We start from the raw sequence: 21118 nt of genomic DNA on the forward strand, positions 1-21118 counted from the left end.
GCATGAGGAAATGAAGGCCTGCACCACAGCAGTGGCAGTATCAGAGGAGAGAAAGGAGCTTAACCAAGAGATGTTGCAAGGGTGAAATCAACAGGCCTTGGCAACAATCTGGCTAGGGAGATTAAGGGAGAGTGAGGAGTCAAGGATGACAGTCATGTTACCAGCCTGGAGGACTGAGAGGATGATACTCTTTCAGCTGAACCTTGTCCTTTAATACAAAAACAAATGTGTGTCTTTTCCTAAAAATAAATGGATTTTAAAATGATTCTTTAGTCTTTGTTTTGGTGCGTGTTATATGTTGCAATCATTAGTGACTCACATAAACTCACACTGAGATGCAATGTTGGTGTCTTTGTATTTATTTTAAAAATGAGTTTAAAAGACTTTTTAAATCTTTCATTGATTATATCGGGTTTTTACTTTTAATTCTGAGAATTAAACCAAATAATTAAAAAACTATTGAAATGAATACTTTTTTTTAATAAATGGAACTTGAAGACTAGAAGGAATTTTGCCTAGTCTATTTATATATGTCTTATCTCTTTTTGGTAATCATGCCAAAATGCTTTCTATCACAAAATGTCTCTGAAGAGATTTTTAAGGTTGGGAAAAATTTAGCTATTGAATTACACAATTTTAAAAGATAAACTAGTCCCCTAAAATATGAAGGGAAACTACTCCACAGCATCTTTTGGTGACAAGGTCAAAAAGCAAGCAAAAAAGGACCTAATCAAGACATGCTATTACATAGGTATATATTTATTTATAAAAAAATTTAAAAAATATTCAAGAATTTTATTTTACTTATTTGGAATGGAGCTAAAAAGAACAGTTTGGTTCCTTTTTTTTTTCCAAATTAAAGAGAAGTGGATGGGAGTGAGAAAGGTAAGCTATACATTTGGCCACTGTCACTTTTTAGTTTGTGCCTAATGTTTGTCTTTTTTTTAATATCAAATGGAAAGGTTGTCTTATCTCCAACAAAAACGTTCATTTTAACAGATGAGCTTTCCTTGTACCAGTTTTACCTTTCATAAAACCCAAGAGAATAATAAAACAAAAAATGTTAAATCACATTTCAATATGACTCCTTATTTTTAAAACAAACATTTTGTTCCAAAAAAGCATATACAATGAAATACTGAAACAAACAAAAAAAAACTAGTAGCTGGGGAGGAGCGAGGGAAGGGGCCACAAGGTGGAGGAGAATGAAATCTAAGGAACATATCCCAAGATAAAGGAAATGAGGTATTAATAGTTATGAATCATTTTGTTAAATTAACGCATCTCATATGAAAATTAGCACAATGCTTCTTTCTTTTATTAAGTCTGGCAATTTCACAATATTTTGCAACATTTTCAACATGTAAAAAAGTCAAATGCTAACTAGTAGTGGATTATTGTTATTTCATATAATTAGAAACAGCAAGTTCACATTTAAGATTCTGCAAAGCTAGCAAAAAATAAAGATGCCTGGCTTTTGAACATACTGTATCATGAAAACCAAACAAAAAAAAAATCAATATAATTTATTCATTTTTCTTTACAAAATTACAGCCAAGCAGTATAAAAGAAGGATGTTAATAATGAAGATACCACATATATTGTTGACATATATATCTTATACACTGAAATGTTACATCTTGTACCCTGAAACACCATACGTTAAGAGCGAAACCAAGCTAATTTAGGCTAATCGCTCGGGTTTGAAAAAATGATTTGGAAACTTCCTTATTATATTTAACATATTCAATTAAAAGGCTTTCTACTAATCCAAGACAATGGACTCTACTACTCATTTAAAGAGTTGTCTTCTTTGTTGGCAGTATAAAATTTTTGTCCAATATCAAAATTCTGGTGAAGCACAAAGTTGAAGGCATTTTCTAGTGTATGCATACATTTCTCACACGGGTGCTGAGGAGGTATGGATGGAATAGCTTAGATTTCACACTAAGTTTCTGCTGAGCTTTTGTCAAAGCAAATAGCTCAACTATAAGGCAAGTAAAAATCACCCCCACAGCACTCTGGTGAGTTTCCACTTGGCCATCTTTTCTAGGTAAACCTCAAGAATATAATCTTAAGTAAACACTCTCTAAATCATTTTACACATTTATAGAGAGAGCATGGGCTGAAAGGACATATAAACATGACCTAACAATGGGACTTTTACTAGTTCAGAATCCTCTCAAACAATACCAAATGACTTTGGGGGGATCACCATAAGGTCTTAATTTCAATGTTAATCTTCATTAAAACATCTCCTTTTTTGTGCTATTCTAACAACTACAATCAGCATAAAGAACACTGTATTTACTCAAATGATTAAATTGTAAGTTTTTGTGTATATCAGGTAGCAACTTAAGTCTTCATTATGTACTTGTGCTTCTGTTCTGGGGCACTTGATTGAAGAGGAATTCATTTCTACAGGATTACATCTTACTGAAGCATTCCTTAGCATTGGTCCACACTTGAATTCCCTAAAAGAAAATGGAAACATGACTCACAAAGGGTTCTGAAAAACTAAGTATTTGATTCCTCGGTACATTAGCTTTTGCATTAAGAGCAAAAAATTATCAAAAAGCAATTCAAATAAACTAATTAATATCTAAAGTTTTGGAAAGTCTTAACTCCCATAATATGTCCATCCTACTACATAACATACTCTGTCTGTAGGCCAGGAACAAGTGGTTTGGACTTCAAAACTGCCACTGTAAAACTGGAAGCATGGCTTTTTAAAAAGACTCATGATAAAAGCAGTGTAACAGACATCATTAAAGACAAGTAGGAATGGAAAATGAGGTAAGTCAGTAATTTAGTGAGCATGAGAGAAAAAGAGATACACAGTCTAAATGTTGCACAAGTATCCAAGAAATAATAAAAGAACCAGAGGAAGGTCTCAAGGGCATTGAATGAATCCTCTATGGAGGATTTATGGAAAGATAAAAAAAAATTGCACAGGATGAAAAGGCATGCAAGATAGGAAAGGAATTGAAAGGAATATCGAAAGGAATTACTGAGGAAAGCCAAAAGTGCTCTGGCAAATATTGGGTTTAGAATAACATCTTACACTAGATACTACAATCAACTCAAAATGGATGCTTGAATTGAATAAATTAAAGATCATATCATAAAAAATTAGAAGATACCTTTCACAGCTATAGCTAGGAAGTCAATTTCCAATCAAGCAAGAATATAAGTGATCATATAAGATAAAACAGATCATTTCAAATATATCAAATTTAAAAAGTTTTACATGAACAAAATTAATGCAACTAGGGAAAGAGTTGATGGGGGAAAAAATCTTTGTATTAAATATCTCTGGAGAAGGGTCTGATGGCCAAGAACACCAACAATTAACAGAAATATAGACCAAAAGCTATTCCCCAATAGAAAAGCTGTCAAAGGGATTTGAACAGTTCTCACAAGAAGAAATGTAAACTATTAACAATCACATGAAAGAATGCTTCAAATCAGTAATAAGTGAAATGAAAAGCAAAACAACCCTAAGAAATAGTCAATATTGGAGGGGCTAGGAAAGATAGGCCCAGCAATGCAATGCTGGCTGAGCTGTGAATTTGTCCTATCTTTCTGGAAAGCAAATCAAAATTATTCAAAGAGAACGACTAAAATTTCTATACCCTTTGACCAAGAGAGTCCACTGCTAGGCACATACCCCAAAGATTAATGACAAAAAGAAAAATATTTACAGCAATACTTTTTTGTAGTAGCAAAGAACTAGAAAAAAAGTTGATGCCTATTGATAGGGCAATGACTAAACTGTGGTATATGAATGCAATGTAATATTACTGTGCCATTAGAAACAACGAATGACAAATGCAGAAAAGTACGGGTAGACACGTGAACTGTTATAAAGTAACCAGAAATAGGAAAATTATATACACAATGACTATAGCAATGGAAATGGAAATAACAGCAACAACAAAACAACCGAAACTGAATGGTGGGAGACAGCCAAGCTTGGTCTCAGAGAAGGTACTTCAACCCAGTCCAGGAAAAATTTCCACACAGTTCCCTACACTGATAAATTTCAGGTCAGGATGGGGGTAGGGAGAGGGGGAAGGCTGTTCTTACGGATCAAGTTCAACGAATTAACTGCCAAATTCCACTTCACTTAGCACCAATTAGAAAATGCTAAAGTACAGCTTTGAAAACTGAAATACTTCATATAAATGTGAGTTATTATTAAGAAATAATAATGCAGAGTGTGTTCCAGATTTTGATCACTCTATTGGTGTAAAAAATTCTTAAATATCTAAAACATACATTTAAAGGTTAACAGTATTATTTGTGAGTGCAACAAGTTTTCAGACAGATCCTCCGCACAAATTTACAAACTCAAAACACTATCTGTCTATAAAATTTGATAAAGTAATAAGATGAAATTTCAAAAACTTAAAAATTCTGGCATTATGGACTTTAAAAAGCAAAAAAATTAATTCTTCTGGCATCACAATAGCATTTAGACATAATAAAACTCTAAAATTCTCCCCAAATGTACACAAATCTGAAGCTCACTCAGGGTCTATTGTAGACCTACCTTTTTGCACATACTAATTTGCATAACTGCATAGCTTATGAGAGCCTCCTTTAAATCATGGTTCTTTTGCTCTTTGAAGCGTTCAATATCTGCCCAAGCAGCTTTCACAAATTCTCTGTAATGAAATTAAGGCAGAGTCATCATTGGGCTTACTTACGCAAATGGGACTGTTAATGTCAGTTACATTATTCTGGTTTGAACTTTATGAATGTGTACATATGTTTTAAATCACTGGGTAAAATATTTCACTTCCGTGAAGACACACCTTTTCCTTTAAAAATACATGCTTTGCCACAGTTCAATTCAACAAGTATTTACTAAGTGACTACAGTGTGCGAAGAAAGTCTGTCTTAGGTATGATGCAAAGCAGTGTCAAACTGTACTTTTCAAAGAAGCAAGGAAATGCTACTTGAATTGGTTCCCCCAAACTTGGTAGATATATCTGCATAAACTGCTTCCCTTGGTCATGTGAAAATGTACAGCTTTTCTGTAAAAATGAATATGGCTCATCTGTGTTCCTACAGCACCAAGCAAATATAAAGCAAATGCTTAAACATTTAATAAGTTGAGTTTACCATGTGTTATGTTTGTTTTCGTGGACAACTATGGTTTTTAAAAACTTTGTGTGAACTGCATTTGTCATTTTTATTCTAACAGCAAAAGAATCTTTGAATTGACTCTGATTTCTTAGGAACTAGCTTTAGAGGAAATGAACAGCATTTACATTTTTAATGAAAAAAACGCAAACAGAAATACTGCTAAGTCTGTTAGTTCATTAACTGATTGAGGTAAATAAGAAAAGTCAGTCAGATGGCAATTGAACATCACAAACTACAAAAATGATCACTTTATATATGCTTCATGGTCAATTTTAACCAATATTCATCCCTGAAGACATCAAAATATAAAGCATAGAAGTTGTGCACATTTTCAGGTACATAAATTACACTAAATTTTTAGGAGATCCTCAACTATTCTGTCTTTTAATTGCCATTGCTACAAGGATTCCTCTTTGAATAAGCTATCTCAGTTGAAAGCCAATGACCTCCACGGTAATATTTCATGCTTTCTAAAATGAAGTTCTGTTAAGTTTCTCTGCACTTTTACCTGCCTTCCAGATTCTTAGACTTCAGTTGTTCTTCTCCTTCATGTATCTGTTCCTCTAGCACCTTTATTCTGGCTTCTCTTTGCTCTGGAGTCTCTTGACCGAACAGCTTACTAGTCATTCCTTTCAGGGAGAATGTCCTCACAGTCTAAGAGCAATTGGTAAGTAAATAAATAAAAAGCTACTTCCTTCCCTACTCCCCATCCCCCAAAGAAGTAAAAATCTTGTGCCAGGGTATACTCTCAGAAAGTATCCTTTTGGTTTAATTATAGTACCAAATAAGATTATTGTAACAGAAAAAGCCACCTAGGAAAACAAACTAAAAAGGTAAAAACTTGTTAAAATTTGCTTACCTCAGGCTGAAAATGTCATCTACTCACAAGCCAAGAAAATTAAATTTTGGCAACAGATAGTAGTGCATGAGGAGAGTATCCTAAATTCATACTTCATTACTCTCCTTTTCCCCATCTTTGGAGATTAGTGAGGGAATGACATCTCCTTTTACATGGTAAAAGGATAAATAAACCTATTCAAAAATAGCCTGGAATTTTTCCAGAGTCAAAAAAAAAAATTAAACCAAACTACCTATTTCACACACCACTACAAACTACAGTTAGCTATGTCACACACTAATCACAAGAAAAAATAGATAAGAATATACCTAGGGCTCACTGAATCCCATCACCACTACAGGTAAAAACTGAGTGCCTGGCCCATTCACACTGGTTGTTACCTCCTTTAATGAAGGGCAGCATGGCCTGGTGGAAAGAACAACAGACTAGTAGGTAGAAGAAATGGGCTCTAACCCTAGCTTTCTAGGGAAGACATTTAAATTTCTCTAAGTGGAGTAGTGGGATACGGCAGAAAGAGAACTGGAAGTGACTTTGCCACTTGTAGTGTGACTCTGATCAAATCACTTTCACCTCTCTGGGACTTGGCGGGTGCTGGACTAGATGACAAAGTCTCATCTCGCTTTGACATTTTGTGATTCTGAGTAGTAGGAAACACAAAATTATATCATGTGGTACAGACCAAAATATAATGGGGCTACATATAATACTACTTGCCCTGCTCATCTGACAGAGCTGGTGTAAAATTCAAATTAAAGTGCTCTGCAGATTTTAAAAATCATTTACCAATATAAAGTATTATTACAAAACTCCATTATGATGGAGTTGCACAAAGCATATCAAAGATTCTTCTCACAATGTCTACCTTAATCCCATATATCAGTTTAATACCAATTCAATTAAAAACCATCCACCACCTACAGAATACTGGTTAAGCCTAGGGTAAGATAGATGGGATATGGTCCCTGTCCTCATGAAGTTTAAAATAACTAATATTCTTTACAAGTATTCACAGAAAGAATTTCTAAAATATGCAGAAAACTCTTTTAGAGTAATTAACTGAATCCTTTCAAGATGAACTAAAAAATTAATTCTTATAAAACTGGCCCAGGCAACTAAGACTATAAATTGCAAAACAACTGCCAACTTGCTTCGAAGAGGGAGTTTCTTCACCAGGAGCATTCCCTCCACTGGTAACATCACAAGTCTGGATTGCTGCCCTCCATCCGCCCCCCGCCCCCAATAAATATAGAAACAAATCTGGTATCAGTTACCACTGTACCATACAAAGCAACATCTACAGAGTTCTCCCCAATACCGTACTAAGGAATAACACCAACTGTGCAGCATTTCTTTTTTCCGTGAAAAGGTCACAAATAAATAATATACAAGTAAAGATGTCTTTCTGAACCAGAACCTCTTACGATTAGATGCAATGCAACTGCACGGTGATAGCTACACGTTTGTGCCCTCACCCCTGTCGCGAGCTCTTCGCACTGCTGCTTTTTGGACGCCAGATCCTGGGCAGCCATCTCCAAATCATACTGCATTAGTTCATGTTTCCTACAAACCGCTCTGGGAGGAAAAGAGAGGCACGCGTTTGACTTTCTAATCATTTTCATAGGGAGAAGGAAGAAAACGGGATAAACACTTATGTGGTGCCAACAAGGTGCCGAGCGCTGTACTAAGCACTTTACAGATATCATCTCATTTGATTCTCACAACAACCCTTTGAGGTGAGTACTGTTATTGTCCCCATTTTACATTAAGGAAACTGAAGCAGACAGAGGTTGAGTGACTTGCCCAGGGTCACAAAGCTAGTAAATGTCTGAGGCCACATTTGAACTCAGGTCTTCCTCACTCCAGGCCCAGGGCTCTATTCACTGAGCTACCAGCTATCTATAGCTAGAATTCAAAAAAAAAAAAAAAAAAAATTTAAACAGCCCAATATTAACAAATACAACTAATTTCATAAATTAACCAACAGCAAAACATAGGACACTAACATATCAAAAAGTTTGGTTATGTCCTTGAATATATATAAATATAAACACATCTTGGTAATTTTAAGTATATGCGTAATTTTATACAAGAATGGACATGTATGGGAAGGGACCTGTGATTCCATTGTTACAGGGAACTCCCCAAGAAGAAACTTCTTCTAGTAATGCAGGCTGGTATCTTCTCTGCAACTTATAGTCTCAGAAAGCTGCCTAAAGCACTGAGAGGTGAAGTCACTTGCCCAAGGTCACACAGCAAGGATGCGTCTGTCAGAGGGTAGGACTTAAACCCTGGTCAGCTTCCAGGCCAGTTCTCAATCTGCTGCACCAAGAAATGGATTAAAATTGCAATAGAAATAACTGTGCAAACGTGTGTTTAAGACCTTTTTAAAAATATAGGTTTTGTTTAATTTTTAAAAACTTTATTGAAAAGTTCTGATGAATATTTCATACTTGGGGATACTACCTAAATACAAAAAAGCCTGTTATAAAACAATTCATAATTGTATAGTCCCTAAAACATAACCCCTCTTAATTAAAAAATGCAACGTACCATAGTGAGAATGTGAGATGGGTGCTCTTTCTTTTCTGACACTATTGGGGTTCTATTCCATTAAAATAAAATCTCACAAAACTGATTTTTATAATTTTATCTATTAAGGACTTATGAGTTCATCAATAAGATCTGTGATCTCATCCACCATGATTAGCATGAAGACCAACACAGATCATCACCCCTCTATGACTTAGTAAATGGTCTCAAAGCTGCTGTGGCTCAAAAATTCATCACCTCTAGCCAGCCCAACTAGACTCGTTTTCTGATAATTGAATATAGGCCTTGTGATGGACCATACTTCTAAGTCTTTACTGCAGAGGTTTTTAACCTGGAGTCCATGAACTTGGTTTTTAAATATTTGGATCAATACTTCAATATAATTGGATGTTTTTATAATCATATGTATTTTATTTTGAGTATTTAAAAATATTATTCTAAGAACAGGTCCATAGCCTTCACCAGACTGCCCAAAGTCCATAACACAAAAAAGGTTAAGAACCTCAGGTTAGCAGCTTATGACTTGCCAGACCTTGTGCTCTACTGGCACAGCCTTTAAGAATTCAGGGTCAGATTTATGCCATGATGAGACACTGTAGTAGGGTTTGTTTTTTAATTTTTTTTTAAATTGGTAGAACTGAATTAAGACACCTAAAAACAATGCCATCATTTTATATTCATACTTGATATGTGCTATATCATCAATCAAAAAAATGTTAAGCCACAAATCTTCTCTTTATACTGAACACAGCATTTATCAGTGCCTTATACATAGCATCATCTTCTCTTCTCCATTCTTTCCTGAAGATGATCAAGCAGAACGACTCCTAGGCCTTTTGTCTATTTAGACTTCCTCTATAACCCTTGATGATAGGGTTCAGGGGAAACATATGTATCATCTCCCCCATTAAAATGTAAATGGTTTATCCTTGTTTAGTTCCTCATCATTATTCATTCCTATTTACCTTTCTAGGCTTCTAATAACTCCTGTACTTGAACTTCAAAGTTTCTACACACTTTGGTCTTTTCATCAGGAATGCTTAGATGTTCTCTACTTCATTAAAGATTCATCTTTTCCCCTTTCTAATTATACTCAGTTTTGCTGGGTAAGTTATTATTACCTGAGCCTAGATCCTTTGACTTCTGAATTATGGTATTCTAGTTCTCCTCTCCATTATAATGATGCCTGCTAAATCATATGAGATCCTGACTGTAACTATTCTGTACTTGATTTTTTCAGAAGTTTAATTAGGCAGAAGACCTGGGAGTGGTTCTGTTGTATCTCAATGATCTTAAGAAAAGAATGAAAAGAAAAGAATTCCAGGAATTCTAATTGAACTTGTGCCCAAGCTACATTTTTCTTTGAGTTTTTGCTTATAGATATTCTAGAGTCATTTCTTTTTTCTGGGTTTATGTCTTGAGGGTCCTGTCATCATAATAGCTGTAAATGGTGGGATTCTTTCATTTATTTATTTATTTAGTTTGTTTGTTTGTTTGTTTGCTCATTCTTCCAGACTATTTTCTGACTCTGGATTTATGTTAGGGCCAAATTCTGCATGGAAGGAAATTGGTCCTCTTGCTGATTTCTTGGGGTATTGAGTGTTGTTATTCCAGGATCTCTAGAACATTTCAGGCTGGGGAACTTCAAGCTTTCAGGACACCCAAAATAGTCTTCTGCAGGGTAAAGCCTGATTGCGGTCCTCTGGCCTGAGCTTTGCAAGTTCCTCACTTGGGGTTGGGTGTGAGCAATTGGGCTCAGCCCCTATAAGGCATCTAGGAAGCTCTGGTTGTTCAAAGACACAGAAATGCAGGGTCCATTCTGGTCTGGGATTCCTGACCTGGTTATTTCTCCGCAGGCTTTAGACTGGGCCACAGGCTGGAAATGAGACACCTCTATGATCCTGGGGTCTAAACTACTTCTTGATTCTGAACTTCCTACTTCTGAGTGCAGGTCCTCTCCTCAGTCAGCCCTGGCTCTACAACCCAGAACTGGGTAGCAAGCAACAAAGCTGCCATTTGGCACCTGTTCCTGTTGAGATGCCCTAGGATGTGTCTGGGACCTTGTCTTACACCAGTGTATAGCCTCTCCCTCACAACAGAGTGCTCTATTTGGCTGCTCCTGGCCAGATCCTGTTCCTAGTATCTCCCGAGGCTGGAAAAACGACTTGGTGTAACTTTTTTCTTGGATTTCCCTATCAGTCTGAGATTTAGTCTGGGGCACTTACTGCATGAGTTTGAGGGTGAAAGGAGTAGCTCACTATAATTCTTCCTGCTATTCTGCCATCTTGGCTTTGCCCACAATAACCTTTTAATTGGGATACTTCCCTCAAGTTTCTCTACTCTCCAATTCACCCACCACACAGCTGCCAGAATTATCTTCCTAAAGCACAGCTCTAGACATGTGATTAACCAACTCAACAAATCTCAATGACTCTCTATTTCCTCTAGGAGAAAATACAGATTCCTTTAACATAAAAAGCCCTTTACAATCTGGCTCTAGCCCATCTTTTCAGACTTGTTTTACATTACTCCCCTTCACACATTTTACAGTCCAGCAAAACTAGCCCCCATGTGTAGAGTGCTATTCCTTGGTGCACAGCCTCTCCAGAGAATCCATGACTTCCTTCAAAGCTCAACCCAGGTGTTATGTCTCTAACATGAGGCTTTTCAGGATTTCTTCAATTGTTAGCACTTTCTCCTTGGTTATCTGTATTTACACAGGAGGCAGTGTGGATATGGCTAAAATGTCAGACTTTAAGAAGACCTAGGTTCAAATTCCACCTGTAATACACTTATTAACTATGTGATTATGAGCAAGTCTGCACAGTTTACTCATCTACTATAGATAACTCAAGGTTGTTATGAGAATGAAATAATGTATATAAAATGTGTCAAGGCTTCGAACACTTTATAAATGACAACTATTATGACCATTTCCTTTCACTGTCACTACAAGCAACTTTTATTCTTCCTCCCCTTTTTTCAAGGCTCACCCAGTCACCCTTGTTGCCCCTGTGTCTTACCTATTTCCTAAAGTTATTTCTACTTTCAACAGTGGAGCCTTCCCCTCTACCTTCAAAGATATACAGGTCTACTCATCTTGTAAAAAGTTTCCCTTGACTCTGCTGTCTCACAGTTATAGATCTATTTCTCTCCCTTATTTTACTTTCAAATTTCTTGAATGAGTGACTTGTAACTGGTTTCACTTCCTCATCACTTATTCTTCTTTGTTTTAAGTCTTCACAATAGTGGTTTCATTAAATGTCGCTTTATAAAATTAGACGTCACAGTTGTTAATTTAGTAATTTACCAAACTTCTGTAACTGTAGCAGTATGCTAAGCATGTTTTGTAAAGTAAAGGAAATGCCAAAACCCAATGAAAGTTATCCTAATACAATCCAGGAGAACAAAGGAAGTTTTGTTTCTCAGACATTTAATCAGGTAAATAAAACAGGTTAAGAATTCCCCCTTCCCATCTTAAGAGCTACATCAGTAGAAAAATTCTGGTAAATATGAACTAGACTATTTATACACTTGGAATACCACAAGTTGGGTTTTGTCAAATGCAATGATGAAAACATTACTTCAAGTGACTTCAAGGTTGGTGGGTTTTGGCCAATTAAATTTTTTGTCAAAGTAGTAACCATTTCAGACATTGTATCCTTGAATAAGTAGTCTTCTTTGCAATATATTTTTAAAAATTCTCAGCCTATATCTTAATACAAAGCAATTTTAACATTAAATGCAGCCCACATGCCCTTGTTGCACATTGCTTTTTTTGACAAGATATGAAATAGTTCAAGTACGTATGATTAAGGCTATATTATTGAATGTGGCTGGTAAATACTGCACAATGTTTTTGTGTCTTGTTGCACCCACTGTATCCAATCTAATGACTCTGAGGCCCTGGAACCAGATAGCAACAATGACATTACTAGGATTTCTTTTACTGTGATTCAGTAGCAAAAAAGTTTCCTGATTTTAACCTTTTGTCAGCAAGAACCAAGTTCCCTATTGCATTAGCACCCAAGTGGCAAGGGATTAACCAACACAAAAAAGATTTTGTACTGGTTATTTTTTGATTGTAGCATTTGGCAGAACTGAAAGGAAAGAAGTGGTGTTGCATGTAGAAGGGGTAACAGAAGACAATGGGGGAGAAGATGAAACATCACACCCCGTCTTCAAAGTCTTACAAATGTCCTCCATGGCAACCAACACAGTCTGCAAGATCATCTTAATCCCCTCCAGGAAGCACAACATTCTTTTTGGCTATGCTTTTCTTGTTTGTTTTTCACTGCATAGCACTATCAATGAACTTGTGATCTTTTTCAAGCCATCAATTCACAATGAAATACAAACATCTCAAACTAATGCTTCCAAGAAACTGGCATAATACAGAGATGGTTCATATTGTGTAATTTTTATCTTTTGGTAATTTCCCAAACTCTGTGAAGTCATCTCTTGAAAATGAATTTATTTTATACCTCACACTGTTCTATGTCTGTTTATTCATAAATTGTTCACCTATCCATTAAGTCTGATAAGTAATATATTCCATGTTCTTCAGATTTTCCTGTAGTATCTCTCTTGATATCTAGGTCATATATTCATTTTGATCTTATTTTGGTAAATGGTGTATGATATTGGTCTTAGAAAAAGATGGATAGATTTGCACGAAATAATGAAGAGTGAAATGAGCAGAACCAAGAGAACATTGTATACAGTAACAACAATGTTGTTTTAAGAACAACTTTGAGCTAATAAGTCATTTTGACTATTATAAATACCCAAACTAACTACAAAGGACACATGAAGGAAGCTGCTATCTGCACCCAGAGAAAGTATAGAATGGTTTTACACATATATACATATTTATGCCTAATGGTAGCCTTGGGGGGGGAGAAAAAAGAGAAAAAAAGAAAGTTACACAATAACTTTATCATAAATTTAAAAGGAATAGCAACTTGTACATAACAGATTGGCAGTTTCATGTACAATTATCTTTTCTTCTCCCCTATTCTATGTTACAGAAATGCTTGTTTTATTTCTTAAGTTCAGAATAAAATAAATGAAATTTTAAAAAAGAAAATGGATTCATAGCTTCTTATACCACACATGGGTTATTAACAGCAAAGATTTCTTTGTGTTAATTCAGATCTACTTCTTCCTGTAATTTCTTTAGACATAGTTTATCTGCTAGTTTTTTTTTCTGGGATAAGTTCTTCAGGCTTTTCAAACCCTTTCTTAATTTCTTCTTGTCTTCTGTTGCTGTTCTTTCTCTTTGATTTTCCTTTTATTTGTTGCTACCTTATTTCCTCTTCGTTTTCTTCACCACTACCATACTACTTTTCCTTGATTATGCTCATCCTTGCCTTCTCAGTGGTTCCTGCTGGCCCTCCTCCCTTTGCCTCTTTCTTCTGCCCCAGTTCCTCCATTGAAAATGTGTCCTGACTTCCTGTGGCAAGATGGCAGAGTGAGGAAGAAAACCTCTAGGCCCTCTCAAATTCTCCAAACAACTAGAAAACCACCTCAGAATTGGTCTAGGAGCAGGGAAGCAGATTACCAATATAGTAGGAAAGAGCTGTTTCACTGGGGTAGGAGGGGAGCAAGGTTCAAAAGCAGCAGCAGCAGCCAGCCTCAGAGCAGGGGGCCTGTAGCAAGGCTCCAAGCCCTGGGAAATCCCCCAGCCAAGCCCACCCTCCTGCAAACCAGCAGCCCCCTAGGCAAGTCAGCAGTCTGTGCAGCTCAGCAAGGCCCCATCCCAGCAATCTCATCCCCGGCAAGGCTTGACTCTACTGCTGACCAGTAATAGGGCCAGCCACCAGAAAGACTGTTACCAAGAATCACCTTCCCAACAAAACTGAATATAATCTTTCAGGTGAAAAAATGGACATTTAACAAAACAGAGAACTTTCAAGCATTGCTAATGAAAAGACCAGAGCTGAATAAAAAATCTGATCTCCAAATACAAGATGCAAGGGAAACATAAAAAGGTAAAAAACAAACAAGAAAGAGAAAACATAAGAAATTCAATAAGGTTAAACTATTTATATTTTATATTTCTATATGGCAAGGTAATATTTGTAACTTTTAATAACTTTATTACTATAAAAGTAATTAGAAGTTTATATAGACAGAGGATGTGGATATAAGATGACTCTGATGGGATGATATCCCAAAAAACAAAATTAAGTGGTGAGAAAGAAAACTTTACTACAAGAAGAAGGAGGTGGGTGAGAATGAATGGGGAAAATTATCCTACATAAAAGAGACATGAAAAAGCTATTATAATGAAGGGGAAGATGGGGTTGGGGAAGTGGTGGGTAAAGCTTAAACCTTACTCTCATCAAAATTGGCTCAAAGAGGGAATAACAGACTACAGTAATCTACTGTTTGATAAACCCAAAGACCCCAGCTTCTGGCTTAAGAACTCATTATTTGACAAAAATTGCTGGGAAAATAGGAAAAAGTATGGCAGAAACTAGGCATAGACCAAAATCTTACACTATATACCAAAATAAAGTCAAAATAGGTACACAATTTAGATACAAAGGCTGATACTGGGATAGCAAGGAACAGTTTACCTGTCAGATTTATGGAGAACACAAGAATTTATGACCAAACAGAAAGAGAACATTATGAAATGCAAAATGGATAATTTTGACTACACTGAAATGATCCAACCATTTTGGAGAGCAATTTGGAACTATGCCCAAAGGACTATAAAAATGTGCATACCCAAAGGGGGAATAACATACACACTCAGTTGAATATAGAAATTCATCTTACCCTATAGGGAAGTAAAAAGGGACAGGAATAATAAATGGGGCAGAAGGGACTGATAAAAGGGAGGGCAGATTGGGAAGGCGGTGATCAGAAGTAAAACACTTGTGAGGAAAGAAAGAGTGGGGGCAAGGGGGGGGAATAAACAAGGGAAAAATAGCATGAAAGGAAATACTATTATCATAACCATAAATATAAATGGGATGAACTCACTCATAAAACAGAAGCGAATAGCAGAATGCATTAAAAAGCAGACTCCTATAATATGTTGCTTATAAGAAACACATGAAGGGACGGCTAGGTGGTGCAGTGGATAGAGCTCTGGCCTTGGAATCAGGAGGAACTGAGTTCAAATCCAACCTCAGACACTTGACGCTTACTAGCTGTGTGACCTTGGGCAAGTCACTTAACCTCTATTGCCTCACCAAAAAAAAACAAAAACAAAAAAAACACACATGTGAAGCAGAGAGGTACATACATGGTAAATATAAGGGGCTGGAGCAGAATCTATTATGCTTCAACTGAAGCAAAGAAAGCAGGGATAACAATCATGATCTCAGACAAAGCAAAAGCAAACACAGATTTAATTAAAAGAAATAAGGAAGGAAACCATATCTTGCTGAAAGATACCATAGACGATGAAGTCATATCAACACCAAACATATGCACCAAAGAGTACAGCATCTAAATTTTTGAAGAAGCTGAATGAGTTGCAGGAGGAAATAGACAATAAAACTATACTAGTGGGGGACCTCAACTTTCCCCTCTCTGAACTAGACAAATCTAACCAAAAAATAAACAAGAAAGAAATTAAGGAGGTGGATGAAATTCTGGAAAAGCTAGATATGATAGATCTCTGGAAAAAACTGAATGGGAATAGAAAGGAATATACCGTTTTCTCAGCAGTATACAGCACCTACACAAAAACTGACCATGTATTAAGACATAAAAACCTCACAATCAAATGTAGAAAAGCAGAAATAGTAAACGCATCCCTTTCAGCTCACAATGCAATAAAAATGACATTCAATAACAGACAATGGAAAAAGATCAAAATTTAACTGGAAATTAAATAATCTGATCCTTAAAAATAAGTGGGTCAAAGAACAAGTCATAGAAACAATTGATAATTTCAATAAAGAAAATGACAACAATGAGACAACACACCAAAATGGTATTTAGGGTGAAATTTATATCTCTAATTGCTTACATCAATAAAATAGGGAAAAAAATAGATCAATAAATTGGGTATGTAACTAAAAAAACTAGAAAAAGAAGAAATTAAAAATCCCCAATTAAACACCAAATTGGAAATCCTGAAAATCAAAGAAGAGATTAATAAAACGGAAAGTAAGAAAACCGTTGAACTAATAAATAAAACTAGAAGATAGCTTTATGGAAAAAAAAAAAAAGGTAAACCATTGGTTAATTTGATTAAAAAAAAGAAAGAAGAAAACCAAATTACTAGTATCAAAAATGAATAGGGTGAATTCACCACCAATGAAGAGGAAATAAAGGTAATTGTTACCAGCTATTCTGCCCAATTATAAGCCAACGAATTTGACAATCTAAATGAAATGGATAAATATCTATAAAAATATAAATTACCCAGATTAACAGAAGAAATAAAATAAAATAAAATACTTAAATAACCAAATCTTAGAAAAAGAAATTAAACAAACCATCAGTGAACCTCCTAAGAAAAAAATCTCCAGGACCAGATTATTCACAAACGAATTGTATCAAATATTTAAAGAACAATTAATCAAAATACTACATAAACTATTTGGAAAAATAGGCAAAGGAGCCCTACTAAACTCCTTCTACAACACAAATATGGTGCTTATACCTACACCAAGAAGAGCCAAAACAGAGAAGGAATATTATAGACCAATTTCCCTAATGAATATTGATGCAAAAATTTTAAATAAAATGCTAGCAAAGAAATTACAGCAATACATCACAAGGATTACATACTCATGACCAAGTGGGATTTACACTAGGAATGCAGTGCTGGTTCAGTATTAGGAAAACTATCAGCGTAAGTGATCAAATCAATAACAAAAGCAACAGAAATATACAATTATTTCAATAGATGCAGAAAAAGCCTTTGACAAAATACAGCACCCATTCCTATTAAAAACACTAGAGAACATAGGAATAAATGAAGTTTGCCTTAAAATGATAATTTTTATCTAAAACCATCAGCAAGCATTTTCTGTAATGAGGACAAACTAGAAGCCTTCCCAATACAATTAGGAACGAAGCAAGGATACCCATTATCACCTCTATTATTTAATATTAAACTAGAAATTTTAGCTATAGCAATAAAAGAAAAAGAAATTAAAGGAAACAGAAGAGGAAATGAGGAAACAAAACAAAAACCTATCACTCTTTAAAGATGATGTGTTATGCTTAGAAAATTCTAGAGAATCAACTAAAAAAAAATTGAAATTATTAACAACTTTAGCAAAGTTGCAGGATACAATCTAACCCTCATAAATCATCAGCTTTTCTATATATTACCAACAATCAAATATATACAAATCAAGCTATATACAGGATAAAGAGGAAATAATTAACAGAGGGGAGCACTAGCATTAAGATAGGTTGGAGAAGCCTTCCTGTAGAACATGGGATTTTAGTTGGGACTTAAAGGAAGCCAGGGAGGCCAATATTTGGAGTGGAGAAGGCAAAGTGTTCCAGGCACAGGGAATAGCCAGAGAGAATACCTGGAGCTGAGAGACGGAATGTCTTATTTGTGGAACAGTGAGCAAATCAGTATCACTGGATCAAACTCCCTGTTTCAGGGAGTAAGGTATAAGAAAATTTGAAATTTAGTAGGGGGCTAGATTATGAAGGGCTTTGAATGCCAAACAGAACATTTTTTATTTGATCCTGGAGGCAAGAGGAAGCCACTGGAGTTTACTGAGTAGCAGGGTGAGATAAGACATATTTTAAGAAAATCATTTTCGGGGAATCTAGGTGGCACAGTGGATAGAGCACCAGCCCTGGAGTCAGGAAGACCTAAGTTCAAATCCAGCCTCAGACACATAACACTCACTAGCTGTGTGACTCTGGGCAAGTCACTTAACCCCAACTGCTTCACCAAAAAAAAAAAAAAAAAAAAATTTTTTTTCGTGGCTAGAAGATGGATTGGAGTGAGGAGAGACTTAGGTATGGCAAATAGAACCACTAAGAAGCTATCATCATAGTCCAGATGTAGGTAATGAGGATTTATACTAGAGTGGTGCCAGTGTCAAAGAGAAGAGGGCATATTTGAGAGATGCTGCAAAGGTGAAACCCAATAGAGTAGAGATTGGGGGGTGAGACATCTCGAAGAATCCAGGATGACTCCTAGGTTTTGAGCCTGAGGATTAGGAGGATGGTGTTGTCCTTGACAGTAAAAGGGAAGGCAGGAAGTGGGGGAAAGTTCAAGAAGAAAGATAATGAGTTCTGTTCTGGGCATAATGAGTTTAAGATGTCTACTAAACATCCAATATGAGATGTCTGAAAGGCAGTTGGACATGTGAGACTGGAGGTCAGTAGAAAAGTTAGAGCAGGATAGGTAGATTTGAGAAGCATCAGTATAGAGATGGCAATTAAATCCATGGGAGTTGATGAGATCACCAAATGAAGTAGTATAGAGGGGGAAGAGAAGAGTGCTCAGGCCAAAATCCTGAGGGACACTTATGGTTAGAGGGTATGATCTGGGAAAAGATTCAGCAAAAGAGACAGAGAAAAAATGGTCAGATAGGTAGAAGGAGAAGCAGAAGAAAGTGGTCTCCTGAAAACCTAGAGTGAAGAGAAAGGAGGAGAAAGTGATCAACAGTGTCAAAGGTTGTAGAGAGGTCAAGGAAAATGAGGCTTGAGAAAAGGCCACTGAACTTGGTAAGTTAGAGATGATTAGTAACTTTGGAGAAAGTACTTTTGGTGGAATGATAAGGTTGGAAGCCAGATTATAAGTGGTTAAAAAGAGAGTGAGAGGAGAGAAAGTGGAGGCACCTATTATAAACAGCCTTTTCCAGGAGGTTAGCCACAAAAAGCAGAAAAGAAATAGGATGATAGTTAGCAGAGATAGAAGGATCAAGTGAGGGTTTTTTCAGGATTGGGGAGAAAGGGGTATGTTTGCAGGTAGTAGGAAATGAACCAGTAGACAGTAGAAATGAATAGGTAAATGTGTAAGCCTCGGTAAGGAGTTAGGCCACTTCATCATATGAGATGCATGCAGGAGATCTGAGTGATGTGAGATGAGGAAGATGGGGGAAGGAACTCATGGCAAATGGCCTCAATTTTTTCTGTAAAATATGAGGCAAGGTTCTCAGCTGAGTGAGGGGGAGTCACAAGAAGTCTGAGGAGGGATGAAAAGGTTTGGAAGAGCCATCATGGAGAGAGTGATAGTGAGTGGACATGGGAAGTACAGGACTGCCCGGTAACAGCGAGGGCCCAGCTACAGTTGTGTACCATGCGAACCAAGTCAGAAGATCAGCATGGTTTTCTTCATCTTCATTCAGGAGCAACTGTGTAAGAGCGAAGGCAGTGAATGGCAGAAGTGATGCCAGCTAAGGCTTGACTAGGCATAATTGGCAATATCATAAAGGGGCTAAGGATTCAAGAGAGGAGAACAGTGTAGAGTTTGATTGGTTCATCCCGGGGGCAAGAAGGGGAGAAGAAGAGAGAGTGGCTAGTGAGAGGGAGATGGCCTGGGAAAGAACTGAGGAGGTCAAGGAATCTGAGGTCAAAGTGTGGACAAAGGGTACTGAGCTTCTGGGAGAAAGTTACGTAAGGGAAGGCAGAGGGAGAGGTGAAAAGCCAATAGACTTGCGATCAGATAAGGGGATCTTCAGAATTCTTGGACATGTGGGAAATGGTAAGATCAATGGTATGGCTAAGATGGGGTGGAGGAGTAGCTCACGGAAGTGAATAGACTGAGGAACTGAATAGTTAGGGTATTTGAGAGAAAGTCAATATGTATAATGAACAAAATGCAATGTATGAATGTAATCGAATACTATTATTGAACATGAGGATTGATAAATATAAATTCAGGTAAATTTGAAAGAATTTGTACAAAATGACACAAAGTTAAGTGAACAGAATTAGGAAAACAATTTATACTAATACCACAAAGAAGAAAACAACAGTGAAAAATATCAGACCTGACTAGTTGTGACTTCACTGAACTGTGGGTGAAATACAATTCCCTTTTCTTGGCAGTGGATATGGGTATTGAATGAGGCATGAATCGTCAGACATGACTAATGTGTTGATTTGTTTAGCTGCATTTATTTTTTGTGAAGACTGTACTTGGGGTTGGTGGGAAGGAGTCAGCTGAAAGTGACAGCAATATAAAAGGAAAATTAATAAAGCATTTATTTAAGGTTTTCCTTTTCTTTTTAAGATTTGGAGTTATTTCTGACACTCTCTTCTTCTTGATCCCCATAGCCCAGTTAGTCACCAAGTCATGTCAATCGAAAGATTCACGTCTTCATAAGTATCTCTTCCATTCCACTCCTACCACTACCACCCTAGTTCAAATCCTTGTTATTTCAAACCCAGCCCATTCAGACACCCTAAATGAACTCAATGTCTTTAGTTTCCTTAATATATCCAGCAACACTGTTGCCAGATTGATCTTCTTAAAACATTGTTTTCATTATTTGTACCCATTTGCTCAAAAACTGGCAATGGTTCATCAGTGTCCAGTGTCCTTAGAACAAAGCACTATCCTTACTACTCACCCGTACTTATCTTTTTATGTATATATGTTTT

General features: G+C 36.3%; 1 protein-coding gene across 1 annotated transcript in view; it reads right to left on the reverse strand.

Moving 5' to 3' along the window:
* Positions 1-2342: 2342 nt before the first annotated feature.
* SNX4 (sorting nexin 4) overlaps positions 2343-21118 on the reverse strand; it is an 80511-nt gene continuing 61735 nt past the window's right edge. The window contains exons 11-14 of the mRNA XM_027845286.1: positions 7486-7585; positions 5663-5808; positions 4556-4670; positions 2343-2474 (exon numbers count right to left, since the gene is read on the reverse strand). Coding sequence (XP_027701087.1) covers positions 2427-2474; positions 4556-4670; positions 5663-5808; positions 7486-7585 — 409 coding nt within the window. The 3' untranslated portion in view covers positions 2343-2426. The remainder of the gene's footprint in view (positions 2475-4555; positions 4671-5662; positions 5809-7485; positions 7586-21118) is intronic.

This window comes from Vombatus ursinus, unplaced genomic scaffold, assembly GCF_900497805.2.
Source record: "Vombatus ursinus unplaced genomic scaffold, bare-nosed wombat genome assembly UNPS02014959.1, whole genome shotgun sequence".
NCBI lineage: Eukaryota > Metazoa > Chordata > Mammalia > Diprotodontia > Vombatidae > Vombatus > Vombatus ursinus.